The following is an 18,589-nucleotide window of genomic DNA, read 5'->3' as shown; positions in this document are numbered from 1 at the left end:
GTTGTGGTGTATACAATGTTTTAACCACGTATACCTAAATGCACCTTCAATATCTTTACTTTATCTGACTCCACCCATGTGGTGGTCAGTGGGCCTGGCCCACCTCCACAACCCCACTTTTTTTCAGCTTTTCTTTTCACCCTCTTCGCACTCTCTCTCTCTCTCTCTCTCTCTCTCTCTTTGCTTTTTTGATCTAACTTCGATTTCCGGGAAAGTGCTACACTTCCATTCCCTCTTCTCCTTCACACTACCATCCAAACACTCCCTTATCCCACGTCAACATTGAACAATCTTTCTTCTGTTCCCGCAATTCTTTACCAAATCTTATCCTGCGCACCCCCTCTGCACCGCTTGCTTATTTTAGACTCTTCTCGTGCCTCTATGCGTACTTTAAAATCCCTACGCATCCGCGGCGCATTCTAGAATTCCCACCTCCAACTAACTTTTTTGGGACAGCATCCTACACGTGTCCTTTTACTGATCGTCCACGTCATTTCTATGTCTTCTTCTTTCTTCAGCTAGCTTTATCCCGTCTTCCCTCTCTCTCTCTGTCTGCAATTTTAGGGTTTCTATTTTTTTGTTTCTCTCTTAATTCTTGCTTTGGCTATTGAGTTGAGAAAAGAAGTACGATAATCATGGGGTCGATCCCCGATCCCGGCGAGTTGACTGAGTTGACTCCGCCGAGTTTCGAGGAGTTTCAGAAGCAGACGTCTCTGATGACAAGCTGTACTTTACTGTGGAAGGAGCTCTCGGACCATTTCTCTTACTTGGAGCAGAACCTCCTGAAGAAGTCTGAGGCACTAAAGCGCAAAATCCAAACCCTAGACAGCGAGACCAAGGAAGGTCTCAGGGAGCTCGAGAAGCGCGAGGTCACCATCGGAGACAGCGTCGGCATCGCTCTCGGCAAGGTCGAGATGAGCAAAGAGGCCGCACTCGGGGCCCTAAAAAAAGGCTTGTCCTCCTCCGCCAACGATAATGGAGAGGTCGACGACGGCGAGGGTTTGCTGCTGAAACTGAAATCGTTTTGCCTGAATATGGACGCCGGAGAGTTCTGGAGGTTCGTGACCGGAAAAAAGAAGGAATTGGATGTGCTGAGAGCTCAGATGCCTCTGGCCCTGGCGGAGTGCGTCGATCCGGCGAAGTTTGTACTGGAAGCGATATCGGAGGTTTTTCCGGTGGATAAGAGGGCGGAGAAAAGCGATAAAGGGAATGACTTGGGTTGGGCTTGTGTTTTGGTGCTGGAGTCCCTCATTCCGGTGGTGGTGGACCCGGTAATCGGAAAATCAAGGCTTTTGGTGACGCCGAGCGTGAAGGAACGCGCCAAGGACATCGCTGATACATGGAAGGCTAGCTTGGAAGAGAGAGGAGGTATCGAGAACGTGAAGACGCCGGATGTTCACACTTTTCTTCAGCATTTGGTGACCTTCGGTATTGTGAAGAAGGAGGACGTGGATTTGTACAGGAAGCTCGTGGTTGGTTCTGCATGGCGGAAGCAGATGCCCAAGCTCGCTGTTTCGCTTGGCCTCTCTGATAAAATGCCAGGTCTGCTTGCTTCGTTTTTCTTTCGCTTTCTTTTTTTTTTTATTTTTTTTTTATTTTTTTATTTTGTTTGTGTTTTGTGTTTTTTTTTTTTTTTGGGGGGGGGGGGGGGTGGTTAGCAAAGAAAATAATGTCATTTCATGCTCAGTTTCTCATATTAGTCCCCCAAATTGACTGAACCATCATCTATTGAAGCAATAATTTCTATGTTTGGTAGATGGCAGTAATGTTTTAAGCTGTATCTGTGAGTTTATTACAAATCTGTGTTATTTTTCACATTAAAAACCTTTATGTGCTTGCATGTGACTGCATAAGAGTGTCTTTGATCTGAGCACTATAGAATGGCTAAGTGTTTTGGCTAGTGATTAGTAATTCTTTTTTTCTTTTTTCAATCTATTCTTCTGCACGGCTATTCTGTGGGATTATATAAGCTAATATGAAAGTTAGGATGCGTCTTTGTGGTTAATTATTTTTAGTAACGTATGGCTGTATATTTTATGGTTTTGACTAAATTAGTTCATGGTCTTGCAGTTTCATTCCAAGTAGGGAACTAGGTGGATTAAAGTACGGTTTGACATTTTCAAATCGCTTGTCATCAATGATGCATATTAGTTAAGGAGCAATGTCTAAGTGGGCTCTGATAGAACATAGAATTTAAGAAATTGTGCATAGCACATAATGGAGTTCTTTCAATTTGAGAGAAACACGTGTTAACTGTGATGTTATGATGTTGAATGTAGCTGGCATTGAGTTTTGTGTCGGTAATGTGATTAGTATGGATTACCTTTATTCTTTATGATACTCTATGCTTAGAGTTTTAGTTATACAGGTATCAGGCATGCTCAGAGTTATACAGGTATACTTGGAAGTCCAGCATTGCCCATGTGAATTCATGATTTGGTGGATCGGAATTGTTTTTATGATTGAGAAAGTTATAAAAGAATTTATTTTTTTGGGGATGAGAGAATTTTGGTTGGAAGTATAATCAGCTTTATGGTGGAGTTATGCCTTGGTTTTTCACAGCAGTAGTGAGGCAACTTCAGATAATAGCTGGTTTGGGATTTTATTAATTAAGCAATTTATTTCTCACATGTCCTGAAACATTGTTAATTTTAAAGAAATGCTCAATACTCCCTGCTATTTGTCATGTGGGATGAATTTGTTTCTCTTTAGGGTGAAAGGAACTGGTGGAAGATTATTCACTCAATTGTATTTGTGTTGTCAGCGTATTATGCTATGATGAAGCGCTTTCACTATATATTTCTGCTCGAAATTTTAAGGAACACAAGGACCACAACTGTTGTGGTTTGGATTATTGGCAGGTCCATGGTTGGAGCCGCATTTGATGATTATCTATCTTCTTGGGGACATATTAAATGTTTTATGCGAGAAGTCTACTTGGTGTTGATGTTTTGTGACATCTAAATATCCACAGTTATAGTCTTCAGTTAACTTTTAATGCTTTTGTTATGTGATTAATGTGTTTAATATTATATTGGTTTTGCTATAATTTAGCATTTTCTTCCTTGCTTTAGAAGGCATGGTCTGCTATAATTATCATGAGGAGGAAGGGCAAATACTAGAGTTTGTAATGTTTTTGAGCTGTTTTGTTTGCAGACATGATTGAAGAATTAATCAGCAAGGGGCAGCAGCTTGATGCTGTACATTTCACTTATGAAGTTGGTCTTGTGGACAAGTTTCCTCCAGTACCCCTGCTGAAGGCTTTTCTGAAAGATGCTAAAAAGGTTGCAGCTTCCATTTTGGAGGACCCTAATAATGTTGGCCGAGCTGCTGTATGTATTCCCTCATTACATCCTTCTCTTTATCCTACTAATTACTATAAACTTGTGACTTCTAAAATTATTTTTTCTTTTTGTTTCTTGATTTTGCAAGGTTTGAGTTCTGAGTATGTTTTTAGGAGTAGTGCTTTCAGTGTCACTGCTACATATCAGTTTAGGCATAGGTTGACTGTTACTTATATTGTTTAAAGGAAAAGTAGCAATGATTAAAAGGCTTTGGGATAGTGAAAGGGAAACAATGTCCGCTAGATTCATCCATAATCTGGTAATGATGCAGGGGATTTGCATGTTGGTGTTATATTCTGTTTTTGTCTTTAGATAAATGCTAATTTGTGTACGAGGCAAACTGCTAATGTTGTCACTTCCATGTGTCGTGCAATATGATTGGTTCTCTGAAATCGAGTCAAGTGATAATACATATGTAGTAGAATTATAAGTTGATGATTACATTTGAATAATTAGTATGGTTTTTTTATAATCTTCCACAGCAACTAGCTGGCCGTAAAGAGCAGTCAGCACTCCGTGCTGTCATCAAGTGCATAGAAGAGTACAAACTTGAGGCACAGTTCCCTCCAGAAAATCTCAAGAAGCGCCTTGAACAGCTAGAGAAGGTCAAGACAGAGAAGAAAAGGCCAGCTACAGTCCCTGCCAACAAACGAACACGAGCTAACAATGGCGGCCCCATGCCTCCTGCCAAGGCTGGCCGTTTGGCAAATGCATATGTATCTTCATTCCCCGCGGCTCCTGCATTCGTCAGGTCTCCTTCGCATGCTCAATACCCTGCTCCAGTTCCTCCATACCATTCACCACCCACCATGTATGGCAGCAGAAGCCCACCGGCCAATCCTTATGCATACTCACCTGAGGCGGCCCCCCTAGCTGGTTCATACCCAGGAGCTCCCATGAACTATCCTGCATATGGGGGTTATGGAAATGGCATGGCACCAGCTTATCAGCAGGCTTACTACCGATAGACATGACTCGCTGAATTGAAGATGGTAACCACTGATATGATGACCCCAATCTTATCTGCTTTTCCAATGGCTTGTTTGTAATCACTAACCTTTTAATGGTAGCGATGATCTGTGTGTTAATCATAATATTTTCCTGCTTCTTGTGGGAAGCTGTATTTCTAATGTTGATCAAACTCTAGTTACTAGGTTATTGTGGAAAGTAATTAGGATGACCGCAAAAAAACACTAAGGTACGACCCATGTTGCTCTGTTTAGCTGTAGAAAGACTATTCTTACTTTTCTGTAATTGTTGGTTCTCTCTTCTTTCTTGGTTGTGTTTGAATCGAAACAAATGCCATCGGAATTTTTACTGGTCCTTGGAACTTTTAGTGGCAACAATACTTGGTCAAAACCTGATGGTATTTGATTCCATTTGAGCACCTCAAGTTTCATTTTGCCTCATCGAAGTCGAGTAGTATTGTGAATGACTTAGTTACTAGTTTTAGGTCATTTCAAATCCTTTCTACGTTTTTATTTTTATTTTTTATTTTTTATTTTTTTATTTTTTTATTTTTTATATAAATAATTTTTTATTATTATTATTTTTTATCACAAAATCCTTTAACTATGGAAGTTGTGAAGTTTTTCCCCACATACACTTTTTCAAGTAGGCCTTCTGCAGTTTTGGGCATATGATTGAGAGAAGTAATTACTTGAATAATTATGTAATAATACTAAAGTTGGAATTCTAGGGTGGTTTAATTAAGTTCGTAAAGTTGCATGCTTCATTTTTTATTTTTAGGAATAGAATTATAAAAATTGTTTGTCAGCATGAATTGTTAATCACTCCTTTTTTCGGCTGAATGATCACTCCATGCATCAAAGGCATTCTCCAATTCTAACCATTTTCAAGTAATAATAACCATAACGATAATGTTTTTTTTTTTTTTTTTTCTATTTTCAGAAAAAGATAGATGACTAATTGGGGAAGCTGAAAATCCAAAGGAAACATAAGCTCTCCGGGATAGCCTTTGTTTCCTTCTAAAATTTATGTTCTTCAGCAGGGCTTTATAAACAAGTATTCTTTATCCACTTTGGTAAAAAACTCTTCTGGAAGGCTGAAAACTCTTAAAATCTTGTTCAAATTCTTTCTAAGCAGTTATGAATCTTAAAAACAAGAAATAGCTTATTAAAAATCATACCAAAGGATGAGGAAGGAAGAGCAAATAGCCACCCTTGCACTAGCCAAACATAACAGCTAGCAACGCTGCTCAGGCACACAATACTTAATTAGGCCCATAATTATGGCCCAATAAATATTTTGGTTATTGTATAATTTGGTTGTTGGTTATATGCAGAAAATATAGTGTGGAATTTAGTATCGGCTGTGGTTCAGTCCCTTTACTCTACATTGTCACTTGGTCCAGACTATAAGCCCAATTCAAAAGTACGGGCACACAATCCATCTATTGGGTGTAGTGACGTTGTGAGCTCAGGATCACAACTTAATTGGGCCCATGAGTACGGCCCAATACATTTTTTGGTTATTGTATAGTCATGTTGTTTGCCTATGCAGTACATATAGAGATGTATTTAGTGTCGGCCAAGATCGGTCCCTTTCCTCTACATTGTCACTTGGCCCACACTATAAGTCTAATTCATAAATAAAGATACACAATTTTTCTAGGGGGTGTACACTTAGGCTGTTGAGCTCAGGACCAAAATAATTAATTAGGCCCATAATTAGGGCTTAACATATTATTAGGTTACTGTATAGTCATGATGTTGGTGTATGCAGTTAATATAGATATGTATTCAGTATAGATAATCCAACGCTTATCAAAATTTTTTATTAAAATTTTGGTAAGCAATAAGTTGGTATTATGCTATTGGTTTTTCCGATTGCAGGGATCAATAATCTATCAACCATTGCCATATTATTATTTATCAAATTTTTGGTTTAAGTGTTTACCGATTTAGTATGGTCTGTGGTTCAGTCCCTTTACTCAAAAACGCAGGTACACAATTTGTCCAAGGGGTGTACAGCCACCTTGTTGAGCTCAGGATCACAGTAATGATTTATAGGCCCAAAATTGTGGCCCAATACATACTTTGCATACTGTTTAGTCTCGTTGCTTGTCGGTGTGGAATTTAGTTTGAGCCGTGGATTAGGCTCTTTACATTGCCACTTGGCCCATAGTTTAAGTACAATTTAAAAATACAGGTAAACAATTATCGATGGGGTGTATTATTTAGTTGTTGAAATCGGGACCACAATAATTGATTAGGCCCATAATTACGGCCCAATACATATTTTAGTGACTGTATAGTCACGTTGTTGGTGTATGCAGTAATTATAGAGATTCATTTAGTATGGGCTGTGCCTCAAACCCCTTTATTCTACATTTTTACTTGGCCCACAGTATAAGCCCAGTTCAAAAATACAGACACACAATTATCATGGGGTGTATAGTTACCTTGTCGGGCTCAAGATCACAATAATTAACCAGGCCCATAATTATGGCCCAAAAAATTTTGGTTGCTGTAGAAGTCACATTGCTGGTGTATGCAGTAAATATATGGGGAATTTGGCCCAATGCCCTCTTTAGAAGGATCATAACGATATATACTCTTGTATTGGTGAACTTTTTTGTTTTGCCCTTTAATATCCATTACACCTTTAAAAAAATTTCAAAAGACCTGCATGTTCTTTATTTTAGATCTAATACAAGGTTATCTTCTCGCTTCTTGTTATTTATTCTTTGCTGCTTTAGACATACTTGAATGGTGAATCGGAAGAATCTGGGTTTTTAGCAAATGGGGGTTTTGTTTCGATTGTACTAGGATTTGTGGGTGTTTTTAAGTTTTTGACGTTGCTCACCAAGGTTTCTTTTGAAAAATTTGCATTGAGGAGGTCGGAGAAGCAATTGAATGTTCTCTTTGGGGCTTTGGGAGTCATAGCTGGGAATATGATTTGCTTCCTCATTAGTCCTTTGGTTCTGGATTTCAATTTTGGTCCACTTGATGGTTTTGGTAGATCTTCAATTGCTGTTTTAATGGGTTCCTTAGTTGGTTTTCTATTTATGCTTGCAACGAAAAGTTTATCTTTTTACAGGTAAGAAACAAAAATAAAGATTGCATAAAAAACTCAGAAGATGTAAAAGTATTACAGTTCGAATCTGATTATTGTAAAGCTGCCTCATCTTTTTAGAGAAAGCAAAAAAAAAACTCAGAAGATGTACAAATATTGCAGTTTGAATCTGATTACTACGTAAATCACAAGGACACTATTCAATCTATACATATGTGAAACAACACAATTTGAACAGAATCATCCTATATGGGCAGACTAGATTCATTTTACATCAAAACCGGATGCTTCTGCAAGATCTGACAACTCTTGTTCACCACTCAAAACCTGCAAGAAACACCCATCTTTGATGAGAAATGGATGAATTTCAAAGGGCGAGAAAATAAAATGTCGGGAGGGGAGAAACTCCAATGGCAATTTCATCTTCTCCAAATTGAGTAATCAGTAAAATCCAATGAATGAATTTTAATGCTTTCTCACCTGCCCATTTATCACCCATGTTGGGAAACCTTCAATTCCAGCATCTGCGCATGCCTTTAAAATTTTGGTTCCTTTCTTATAACCATCAGGGAAGCATTCAACATAATTCAACAGTTTTGCCGCCTCACTTCCAAACATCTGCATTCAGTGTCACCATGCAAATACCATAATGTAGCAAGTAATTCATTTTTTGCAAACAAAACGCACAAAAGATGATCAATGTCAATACAATTACCAATTTTTCAATTGTATTAACCTCATGGTTCAAATCAGCTTCTAAAACAAAAGTTACAAAGCGCAGAGTTACCTGTTTTTGTTCTAGGTAGTGTGAACACCAGAAAGCCCCATACATTTTAGCACCAATTGATTGCAGATGCTTTGCAAGAGAAAGAGCAAAAGGACTTGATGGTGATGTTATCTCAGTTGTAAAATATGTCAATTCAATTTCAGCCAGACTGACCAAGAAATGAAACAAGGGAAATAAGTCACTGAAAATGTCTTATACATTATAACCATATTTAAAATTATTATTTAAACATTAATGACAGCATAACAATCACCAATTTTCTCTAATCTATCAGCATTCTTGTATAGTTTACATTTTTATTATCTATACTGTTTTATTTCATTTGAAATTTATAAAATTCTTTAAAATAAAAAATTGGGTTCTTGACATCTTAGGATTAGGAAAAACAGGAAAAGCAATGTTATAAGTGGACATAGTTGAATAGCCTGCCATTATACTAGCTTCAAGTCGCACCCTGATGAATAAAGTAACTAAACCCCTATATTGCAGATTCAAATAGAAAAAAATCACTGAGCAGAGAGAGAGAGTAATTACCTTGAGGGCACAGCTGTAAACCCACCACTTTCTGTATCTGTTGCAACCCAAAATCCTATAATACAAACATGAACGGAGTACATAGTTATTTTTACTACGACATAAACACTTTGTTTTGTAAGTTTTTGGTAAATACAAAGATAAAAAAACATGAATACACCGAACAAATAGTTTACCTTTTGAGTGATGAAAAATAAGCTGAATAATAGAGAGTAGATAATAGACAGTAAGACCATGACACTCCCGTAAATTCAATGCTTAAAATGTACAGGAAATACGCACTTGAAGCAGCCATGAAGGTCATAGTTCATACCCTATTCTAGATAATAGGGTTGTATGTAATAGTTATATCCTACATACTCTTTTCTGTTTTTGTAATTTTCGTGTCTCTTCATAAGGAAATTTTAAGTAATCAACTTGGAGCTGTGCCTTTTTGATGAATGTTTTCTTGTTACTTTTTCTGCCTTTTATGTAAAGCCCTTCACACGGTGCTGACTTAAACATTCAGGATCTGTTTTGTTGTTACAGCTTGTATTTATGTATATGAGGACAAAAGTGTTCAAATACTAACTCATCTCCATGTCATGGTCTATTGTCCTTATCGTCTTTAGCTTATTCTTAAGTGGTTCAAAGGGTGACTGATAGTGAATTTGGCAACTCCTCTGTGTGTACCTATCTCCATCCCTCCCATACTTGTTCAATGGGTTAAGCATTTTGCAAATTTAGGTTATTTCACTTGCAAATTTAGGTAATTACTGAAACCCCTATGGTTATCATATTTTACCAATTTTTTGGCCCCCACAAGTCCATTAATGTGTGTTAAATGCAACAACATGCAAAATATACATTCTTCAATGATCCTAAAGAGAAAAAATCCCAAAAGTTCTGAAAAAGTTCTCAAATTGGCACAAAAATTTGATTACTGTAAGGCCTTCGGTAATTACGATGAAACCTACAGTACTCAATTTGTAGTTGCTGAAAAAATTACTGTAGGTTTCATCGGTAATTACCGAAACCCCTATGGTAATCACATTTTATCAATTTTTTGGCCCCCACAAGTCCCCTAATGTATGTTAAATGCAACAACATGTAAAATATACATTTTTCAATGATCCTAAAGAGAAAAACCCCCAAAAGTTCTGAAAAAGTTCTCAAATTGGCACAAAAATTTGATTACTATAGGGCCTTTGGTAATTATCGATGAAACTTACGGTAATCAATTTGTAGTTGTTGGAAAAATTATCATAGGTTTCATCGGTAATTACCGAAACCCCTATGGAAATCACATTTTACCAATTTTTTGGCCCCCACGAGTCCCCTAATGTGTGTTAAATGTAACAACATGCAAAATATACATTCTTCAATGATCCTAAAGGGAAAAAACCACAAAAGTTCTAAAAAAATTCTCAAATTGACACAAAAATTTAATTATCATAGGGCTTTCGGTAATTACCAATGAAACCTACTGTAATCAATTTGTAGTTGCTGAAAAAATTATCGTAGGTTTCATCGGTAATTACCGAAACCTCTATGGTAATCACATTTTACCCTTTTTTGGCCCTCACAAGTCCCCTAATGTGTGTTAAATGCAACAACATGCAAAATATACATTCTTCAATGATCCTAAAAAGAAAAAATCCCAAAAGTTCTGAAAAAGTTCTCAAATTGACACAAAAATTTGATTATCGTAGGGCCTTCAATAATTACCGATGAAACCTACAGTAATCAATTTGTAGTTGCTGAAAAAATTATCGTAGGTTTCATCGGTAATTACTGAAACCCTTATGGTAATCACATTTTACCAATTTTTTGGCCCTCACAAGTCCCCTAATGCGTGTTAAATGCAACAACATGCAAAATATACATTCTTCAATGAACCTAAAGAGAAAAAAACCCCAAAAGTTCTGAAAAAGTTCTCAAATTGGCACAAAAATTTAATTATCGTAGGATCTTTGGTAATTACCGATGAAACCTACGGTAATCAATTGGTCCTTGCTTAAAAAATTACCGTAGGTTACTTCGGTAATTACCGAAACCTTTATGGTAATCACATTCTATCAATTTTTTGGCCCCCACAAGTCTCCTAATGTGTGAAGTCCCACATCGGTTGGAAAAGGAGAACGAAACACTCCATATAAGTGGGTGTGGATACCTTTCCCTTGAGAGGCCTTTTAAAACCTTGAGAGCTGGGTTGTAAGAGGATTTCCCAGGTCCAAAGAGGACAATATCTCATGCGGGTGGTCTGGGCTGTCACATAATGTGTGTTAAATGCAACAACATGCACAATATACATTCTTAAATGATCCTAAAGAGAAAAAACCCTAAAAATGGTCAAATTGAAATTACTGACAGGGCTTCGGTAATTACCGATGGAGCTGCCGGTAATTTTTCCAGCAAACAATGGGACTCCTAATATGGATTACTGATGGTTGCATCAGTAATTACCGATGACCCATTGTTAATCAACTTTGGGTGAAATTTTCTAAGTTTTTCCAAACTTTTTGTGGATTATATGTTGAGGATTATTAATAAAGCTATATTTTGCATGTTCTTAGTGGAAACATACATTATCGAAGTTGTCAGATTGAATTGTGATGATTTGCTTTGAAAATACATGACAAATTGAAATTACCGATGTAACCGTCGGCTTTGGTAATTACCGATGCACCATCAGTAATCAACTTTATTTGGAATTTTCCCACTTTTTCCAGTCTTTTTATAGATTCTTTTGTTGAATATCATTAATAAAGTTAGATTTAGCATGTTATTGGTGGAAACATACATCATCGAAGTTGTCGGATGGACAATTGTAAATTACCGATGGTGCATCGATAATTACTGAAGAAAACTATCAGTAATTTTTTCAGCAAGCACATAGGCTCATACATAATAGTTCTTGCCATACTATTATTTATTTATTTATTTTTTTTGTTGACAGCAAACCATCAAATATACCATATATATTGAAAAGGCTAAAATATAAATATAAATATTTAGACAAACATATGTATATAGGATATAAATATAAATACTACCAACAACACAGTGGCCAAAAAAATATTTAATGATGACATACTCATTAATTTCAAATTAAGAGAAGCATGACAAAAACACCTTGGAAACATTAACAAATTTTGAATATAATTTTATATCACACAAGATAGATGTAGTATGCAAATAGAAAAAATTACAAATTGTTTGTGAACTAATCTCGAGATAAAAAATGACTTGCAAACAGGTAGTGGATAAAGAAATAAGCTGCCTGAAGAACACCAAATGCAGCTAGCCAGCTCAGAGAGAAGGACTGAAGTAACTTGGCAACACAGTTAGACATCCAGTTTACATTACCAAGATTTGTCAGTTGCCTGGCCATGCCCACTCTAGAACAACAAACCAAGCCAAGGTATCCCATGCTAATATCTCACTTAAGCAATCATTCCAATCAAGGACTCCTAACAAAAGGATTATAGATAAACCAATCATTGCAGCTACAACTTTTGCTACACCAAGATCTTCTTTGCAAGCATACCAAAAATACATGGTAAATCAGAAATATAAGAAAAATGGATGTATATTCTCAACAAATAGCATACATATTATGTATGACACAATAAAAATTGTGCAAATACATTATCGAGTGCAAGTAGTTGACTTCCATTCAATTTATGGTCATTTTAGCAGGCATGACATGGTGGAACCTAGTACAGAAGATAGTGGCAATTTCAGTTGCAAGTTTTACAATGCAGAGAATTTTAGATAGCTAAAGAGAGAGTACTCTAGAAATTTGGGTGCTTTAGTTGAATAAGAGATAAGTGATGCCCATATATCAATCTTCATAAACACTAAGATCCTGGAAACAAAACATCCTGGAAATGAAGATCCTTATACAGAATAATTTTAGAATTTGGTGGGAACTAAATTGTCTTTTCCATTCAATGGAAATTATTTCTATTGATTTGTTACTGATGAACCACTATTGCCCTCATGGTTCCATGGACTACTATTGATTTGTGCAGAATGACTCTACCTGATGATTTCAACATGCTCAATTGCACCACAATAAGTGAAAAAAATCATAAACATCCTTTTCTATTGCTTTTGGAGATCAGCTTGTAACTTCTGCAGATAACCACCCGTGTACATTGCTTTTTAAGACTTACAAAAAGTGGAATTGAGTGAACCAGAGAAAAAGAATTTAAAATAATAGGAAAAAATACAACCAAAAACCAGATTATATAATTATATATAGCAAAATGTATCATAAATTTAATGTTAACATTTCATGGTGACAAACAATGGCATTGTTTAATCCTTTATCTTGAATGAAGAAGACCATGTTTTAGAGGAAGAAACAAAAAGGATAAGGGAAATGTCAGAAGCTGATGAAAGACATTATCATATAATTAGGATGACCTTGCTTTGTGTGACAATGCTCTTGTTAATTCCAACCAATTTAGTGACCGCTTGGAAGGCTCATATGTAGCATCTTTATTCAAAGTCTTAATAATCAAACCCTCACAACTGTAAACTACGATCAATTAAGATTATAAATAGTGCAATAAATCAATGATAAAGTATGTGGGAAAAAAAATAATAATTATACACTAAGATGCAACTAGCAGTGAAAAATTAATTACAAATATTCTAGACTAAATGTAATTCATAGAAACTAATGCAAACAACATAAATTCGTTTGTGGTTCTCATCATTGGTGAAAAGAACTTCTACACAATTAGCATCACTTATGCCATCCAAACGCAGGATTACCATATTTACATAATTAAAATTGTTTCATCCAGTACATCATGTTTGGAATAACTAAAAAGTGAATACCTTGCATCAACAGTAGCATCAAGAAACTTCTATATTTCATCAATATCATTCGATGTTATTGTCGTAGCAAACTGAAAATATCCAGCTTCTTCCTCAAAAGACTCATAAAGACACTGCACAAGGCAAAAGATGCACCAGTTAGAATGCATCAAGTTTCACTAATTTTAAGATGCTATACAAACCCAGCAGACTAATACAATCAGCATGTAATTAGCAAATAAATATTCAAAAACATGCAATCCACAATGAGAAAATAAAATAAAATAACTTATGCTGGTACGTAGTTCTTGCAATCAATAATTTTTACTACAAATGTCCTATAGCTACGTTAATATTGATACTGAAGTAAAATAAGTGAACTTGTACGATGCATTGATTGCCTTACATCTCGTTTCCAGCTGATTTGTCTACATGGCATGCTTTGGCCAATGTACATTTGGAATAGGAGTTCTAGTAGGTCTATAAAGATTTGGAGTCGCTAGTTATGCACATATTATATGTTCATGTATGGGATGGAACATATATATATATATATATATATTAGAAGCAATATAATATATGGATTTAGATATTTCATTAACCCTATTTAGATATTCCAGAGCCCCACTCTCTTCAAGATCTGTTCAATGCTAAATATATATATATATATATATATGACCTTTATAAAAGTGTGTATAATATGTTCTTAAATTCAGAAGATATTTTGTCGTGCAAAGAGGTTTGATCAAGAACGGCACTGTAGATGACAGTATATACATATATATACATATATATATATATATATATATATATATATATATATATATACATATATATATATATATATATATATACGGAAATTCTATGGTGAGGACGGTCCGCATGAGAACCGCAGTATTAGTGGCGGTTTTTCATAGTATTAACGATGGTTTTTTAGAAAATTGTCACTAATACTATGAAAAACCGTCACCAATACTATGGTCCGCATGAGGACCGTCTGCACCATAGACGAACTGTATATATATATATATATATATATATATATATATATATATGTATTTATCAATATAAATATATATAAGATACTAGAGGAGTGATCTGAAATAATTCTACTACATTGTAATCAAAGAGAGTTCTGTTTACATTTTAAAACATAAAGTTTGAATAATTTATGCACAATTCATGTTGGTAGAGGCATGAGGATCATGTATGTGTATTTGTGCCTCCATTTATGTAATACAATATATAAGTATGAGATGGAAATGTAAATCCAGCTGACAGGTTAAATTTGTTTTAACATAATAGATAGTTGATTTGAAATACATACATCATCAACAAGCAATCCTTTGACAAAATGGCACCATAGATGTTGGTAATCAAAATTGTCAGTAAAAATGATTAGAACCTCTGGGGAGCAGATGTCAATGTAGCAATCCTACAAATGAGAAATTTTGTAAGCATAGATTCAAGATTCAATCAAAATAAGAAATGACATGCCCATGGAAAAAATATCCATGTCTATCACACATACCAAGACCTTAACTCTCAAAGACACTTTGGTACATAAAGCCATAGGAAAAGGAAGGAAGCGAACAAAAAGGAAATTCTATCTTCCAATAATAGCATAGGACCTTCATCTGTCCCAACTCAATACAGCTTCCATTACTGTGTTCCAGTGAACCTAAAAATATACCTTATAGGTCCACCAATCAAATAGGCTTTAAAGAACAGATGGTGATCTGTAGAACTATTGTTTATCACAAAGTACAGGACCAACCACATAAAAGCAATTAATGAGGCAATCTAGTTGAACAAGCATACCTTAAAATGAATGCATAGGTCTGATCCCTTGGCTTTGAAAGCTGATTAAGATCATAAAAAACAACTTTAATAATAAATTTTCCAAAACTAAAACCATGTTTAACTAATCTAACTTCTGTTTAGACACTGAAGAAAATCCCTAGTAAAAAGCCTTGTTTTAGACCAAAATTTAATATAATTAACTAAGAAAAGTCAATATCTTTTGCTCAAAAATGCGAATTTGATATTTCAAAAAATTAACTTCTCTCCTCCCTTTTCCAAGATTTTCTCAGCGGCCAACAAAATTCTATAAATCAACAACGGCAATTAAAACAAAAAAAAAAGGATGGAAAAATTACTCACAGTTGGTAGGATTAGGCCCTCTTGAATACTTCATCTAAAAATTTATCATAAAAACATATATGGTTAAGAATTTAGAAAACTTGACAAAACTTAACTGCTAAAGTTTTGCATTTTTAAAACAAATTTTTGCTTCTTTTTCTTTTTTTTTTTTTTTTCTCTCCCTACTCAAAGTAAGAAAAGCAATAAAATTAAGAGAAAAAGATTAAAAGTATAGTAGAATTGAATCTAACCATGGATGATTCCTCCTGTTGCAGCTTCCAAAATAAACTTCCATTTGGCAAGTCCCTATGATAAAAACCAAGCCAAGGTTCTGACGATAGGATTCTAATTGTATTTTTCCATTTTGAAGATTTCTTGAAAAATCCAGGAAAGACCACACCATTAAAAGCAGACCCAGAAGAGGAGAAGGAGGAAGGACCCAGGAGTTTGCTGTAGATCTGCTCGCCAATCAGGTAGACGTTGATGATGGGACTTCGAGGCCAAAACCGAGAAGGGCATGGCTGGGCTAATTGCTGAACCTAGGATGCTTCCTCCACTTGTCTCTCTCCTAAAGAACTCTTGCTTCGCCACTCTCTCATTTTCCCTTTCCTCTTTTCGTTGGGCATTTCATGTGTATTTTTCTTTTTGATATTTGAAAAGGATAGTTTAGAAATATTAAAAAATAAAAAGACAAAACGAAAAATCTTGAAAGGAGAGGGATATATTTTATTAAAAGCTTTCAAATAGAGATATTGGACAAATTCCCCTAAATATATTGTGTATTTGGTATGGGCTGCAGATAGTCCTTTACATTGTCATTTGGCCCACAGTTTACGCCCAATTCAAAATATAGGAACACAATGTATGTCAGTGGGGTGGATAGTTATGTTGTTGAGCTCAGGCGGAAAATAATTAATTTGAGCCATAATAATGGCCCAATACATATTTTGGGTATTGTATTGTGTAGTCACATTGATTTTGTATGCAGTCCACATAGAGATGTGTTTAGTATGGGCTAATATCCTGAGTTCAGGCGGACAATAATTAATTAGGCCCATTATATTGGCCCAAATATGTTTTGGTGTAATGTAAGTCATGTTGTTGGTATATGTAGTAATTTCAGCAATGCGTTTAGTATGGGCCATGAATCAGTCCCTTTACTGAACATTGTCACGTGGCCCACAGTATCAGCCCAATTCATAAGACACAAATACACAAACAATTAATCTTTTTTTTTTTTTTTTTTTGTTTTTCGAAAAACACAAACAATTTATCTGTGGAGTGTATAGAACAATTCCATTTCAATGTTTTCTATGACACAACTCCACGATTTTGGTCGAGACTGAACGAGCTCTCTCCATCGGGTTTGTGATAAGAATATGGCGGAACAATAGCATCCATTGGTGGGTGGAGCTGGTCATTGGGTCATGTCCTTCACGCAAAATCAAAGTTAAATGCACAAAATCTCATATCTTTGCTACAAACCGAGGTATATATCCATTGTATACCAACTGTTTGATGTTTTGTCGCTAAGTACCTCTCTGCTTCGATCAAGTCTAGTCATGTCAATCCTTTTGTAATTCAAAACTTGGGTATCAGTACTCAATACCCATAGCTGGCTACCTTGTGGGTTTGATCACGACCGACCTGAACAATGTTCTCGAGGAGAGGAATGATATTAGCGTTGGCGTTGAAGCCTCATTTTCTTTCAGGAGTTTCTTGTTCTTGCTCCAATGCTTCTTCCACAGTTGTAAATAGGGAGGCTGAAGTAGTAACTCACTTTGTACCAGTTGCTTATTATTGTAGTAGACTTCATCTTTCTCCATTGTTTCCTGATGCTAAGCCTTCTTCAAATGGTTATGAAATTGAGCTTGTGGACCATGATGCTTGGCGGTTATCATCGGGTTTGGCACAAGCTTGGCAAGGAATGGACGGGGCTGCAATGGGAACAAGTTCGTTGTCTGAGGAAGTGGTTGATAATTGTTCCCAACCTGGTCAGGAAGACCCAGATTTTGATGAAATTGATAATATGAGAATTCGTGGCAATCTTTTCTATAAGCTTGATCGTGGTTCCAAAGAGTTTGAAGAGTACAGTTTCGACTTTCATCGTTATAAGAAATCTTTGAAGAAAAAGGATGATCCAAAGGAGAAGAAAAATGAAAGTCCTCGTCAAAATGTAGCTTCTGTAAGTGACAAACTACCTAAAGTTTTGAACAAAAAATCTGGCTTAATGTCTCCAATGGATGAAATAGAAAGTACTTGTGTTGGGAAGAAGAAGCTAAGGGCTCCCACTTTTAATCAGCTTACAGGTCCTTATCATGAACCTTTCTGCCTGGACATTTACATTTCGAAAGCATCTGTCCGTGCCTGCATTGTTCATAGAGCGACAAGTAAAGTTGTGGCTGTAGCGCATTCCATATCAAAGGACATGAAATTCGACCTGGCTTCAACTAGAGATTCAGTTGCTTGTGCTGCTGTGGGGACAGTTTTGGCTCAGAGAGCTTTGGCTGATGATATTCATGATGTGATTTACACACCAAGGAAAGGGGAGAGGTTGGAGGGCAAGCTTCATTTTGTGCTTCAGTCTATCATGGACAATGGCATCAATGTGAAGGTGAAGATAAAGCAAAGAAGACCCAAGAAACCTGGTCCTTCATCTTATTAGTTTAGCCTGCTTAGGAGCATGAATAGTTAAGTGCGTGGATTGTGGTTTTGTAGTTTTCATTTCTTTAACATACTTCTTGAAACATATTTTCTTCTTTGTAAGCTATGAATATAAAAGTAGAAGATTTTCTGCTTATCGTCAATATGCTGTTGAAATGAAACATTATACTCAATCTGTTCTCCTTTCCTTATTAACATTAACATGTTTAACTCCTGTTGCTTAGAACGGATTTTCTTTCACAGCCCCGCATAATAAACAATTCCAGAT

The 18,589-nt window shown here is 35.8% G+C and overlaps 2 protein-coding genes and 1 pseudogene across 2 annotated transcripts; 2 read left to right on the top strand and 1 right to left on the bottom strand.

The window, feature by feature from the left end:
• Positions 1 to 245: 245 nt before the first annotated feature.
• On the top strand, positions 246 to 4,598 carry LOC107423171 (FRIGIDA-like protein 4a). The gene is made up of 3 exons (XM_016032696.4): positions 246 to 1,542; positions 3,157 to 3,332; positions 3,827 to 4,598. Exons 1-3 carry the CDS (start codon positions 636 to 638, stop codon positions 4,310 to 4,312), a joined length of 1,569 nt encoding a protein of 522 aa, XP_015888182.3. The 5' UTR covers positions 246 to 635; the 3' UTR covers positions 4,313 to 4,598.
• Positions 4,599 to 7,471: 2,873 nt separating this feature from the next.
• Positions 7,472 to 9,007, bottom strand: LOC107423157 (thiol-disulfide oxidoreductase LTO1-like; annotated as a pseudogene).
• A 7,893-nt stretch (positions 9,008 to 16,900) lies between these two features.
• Positions 16,901 to 18,462, top strand: LOC107423173 (uncharacterized). The gene has a single exon (XM_016032699.4). The coding sequence runs from the start codon at positions 17,312 to 17,314 to the stop codon at positions 18,320 to 18,322; it is 1,011 nt and encodes a 336-aa protein (XP_015888185.3). The 5' UTR covers positions 16,901 to 17,311; the 3' UTR covers positions 18,323 to 18,462.
• The last annotated feature ends 127 nt before the right edge of the window (positions 18,463 to 18,589 follow it).

Source organism: Ziziphus jujuba, chromosome 3 (genome assembly GCF_031755915.1).
Source record: "Ziziphus jujuba cultivar Dongzao chromosome 3, ASM3175591v1".
In the NCBI taxonomy this organism is placed as follows: domain Eukaryota; kingdom Viridiplantae; phylum Streptophyta; class Magnoliopsida; order Rosales; family Rhamnaceae; genus Ziziphus; species Ziziphus jujuba.
This window is presented reverse-complemented; position numbering and strand designations above follow the sequence as displayed.

Bases quoted from the DNA above. Each gene is read 5' to 3' on its own strand.
- LOC107423171 (XM_016032696.4), top strand. From the start codon at position 636: ATGGGGTCGATCCCCGATCCCGGCGAGTTGACTGAGTTGACTCCGCCG. The intron at 1,543-3,156 runs GTCTGCTTGCTT...TTTTGTTTGCAG, and splicing joins CCTCTCTGATAAAATGCCAG to ACATGATTGAAGAATTAATC. The intron at 3,333-3,826 runs GTATGTATTCCC...AATCTTCCACAG, and splicing joins ATAATGTTGGCCGAGCTGCT to CAACTAGCTGGCCGTAAAGA.
- LOC107423173 (XM_016032699.4), top strand. From the start codon at position 17,312: ATGTTCTCGAGGAGAGGAATGATATTAGCGTTGGCGTTGAAGCCTCAT.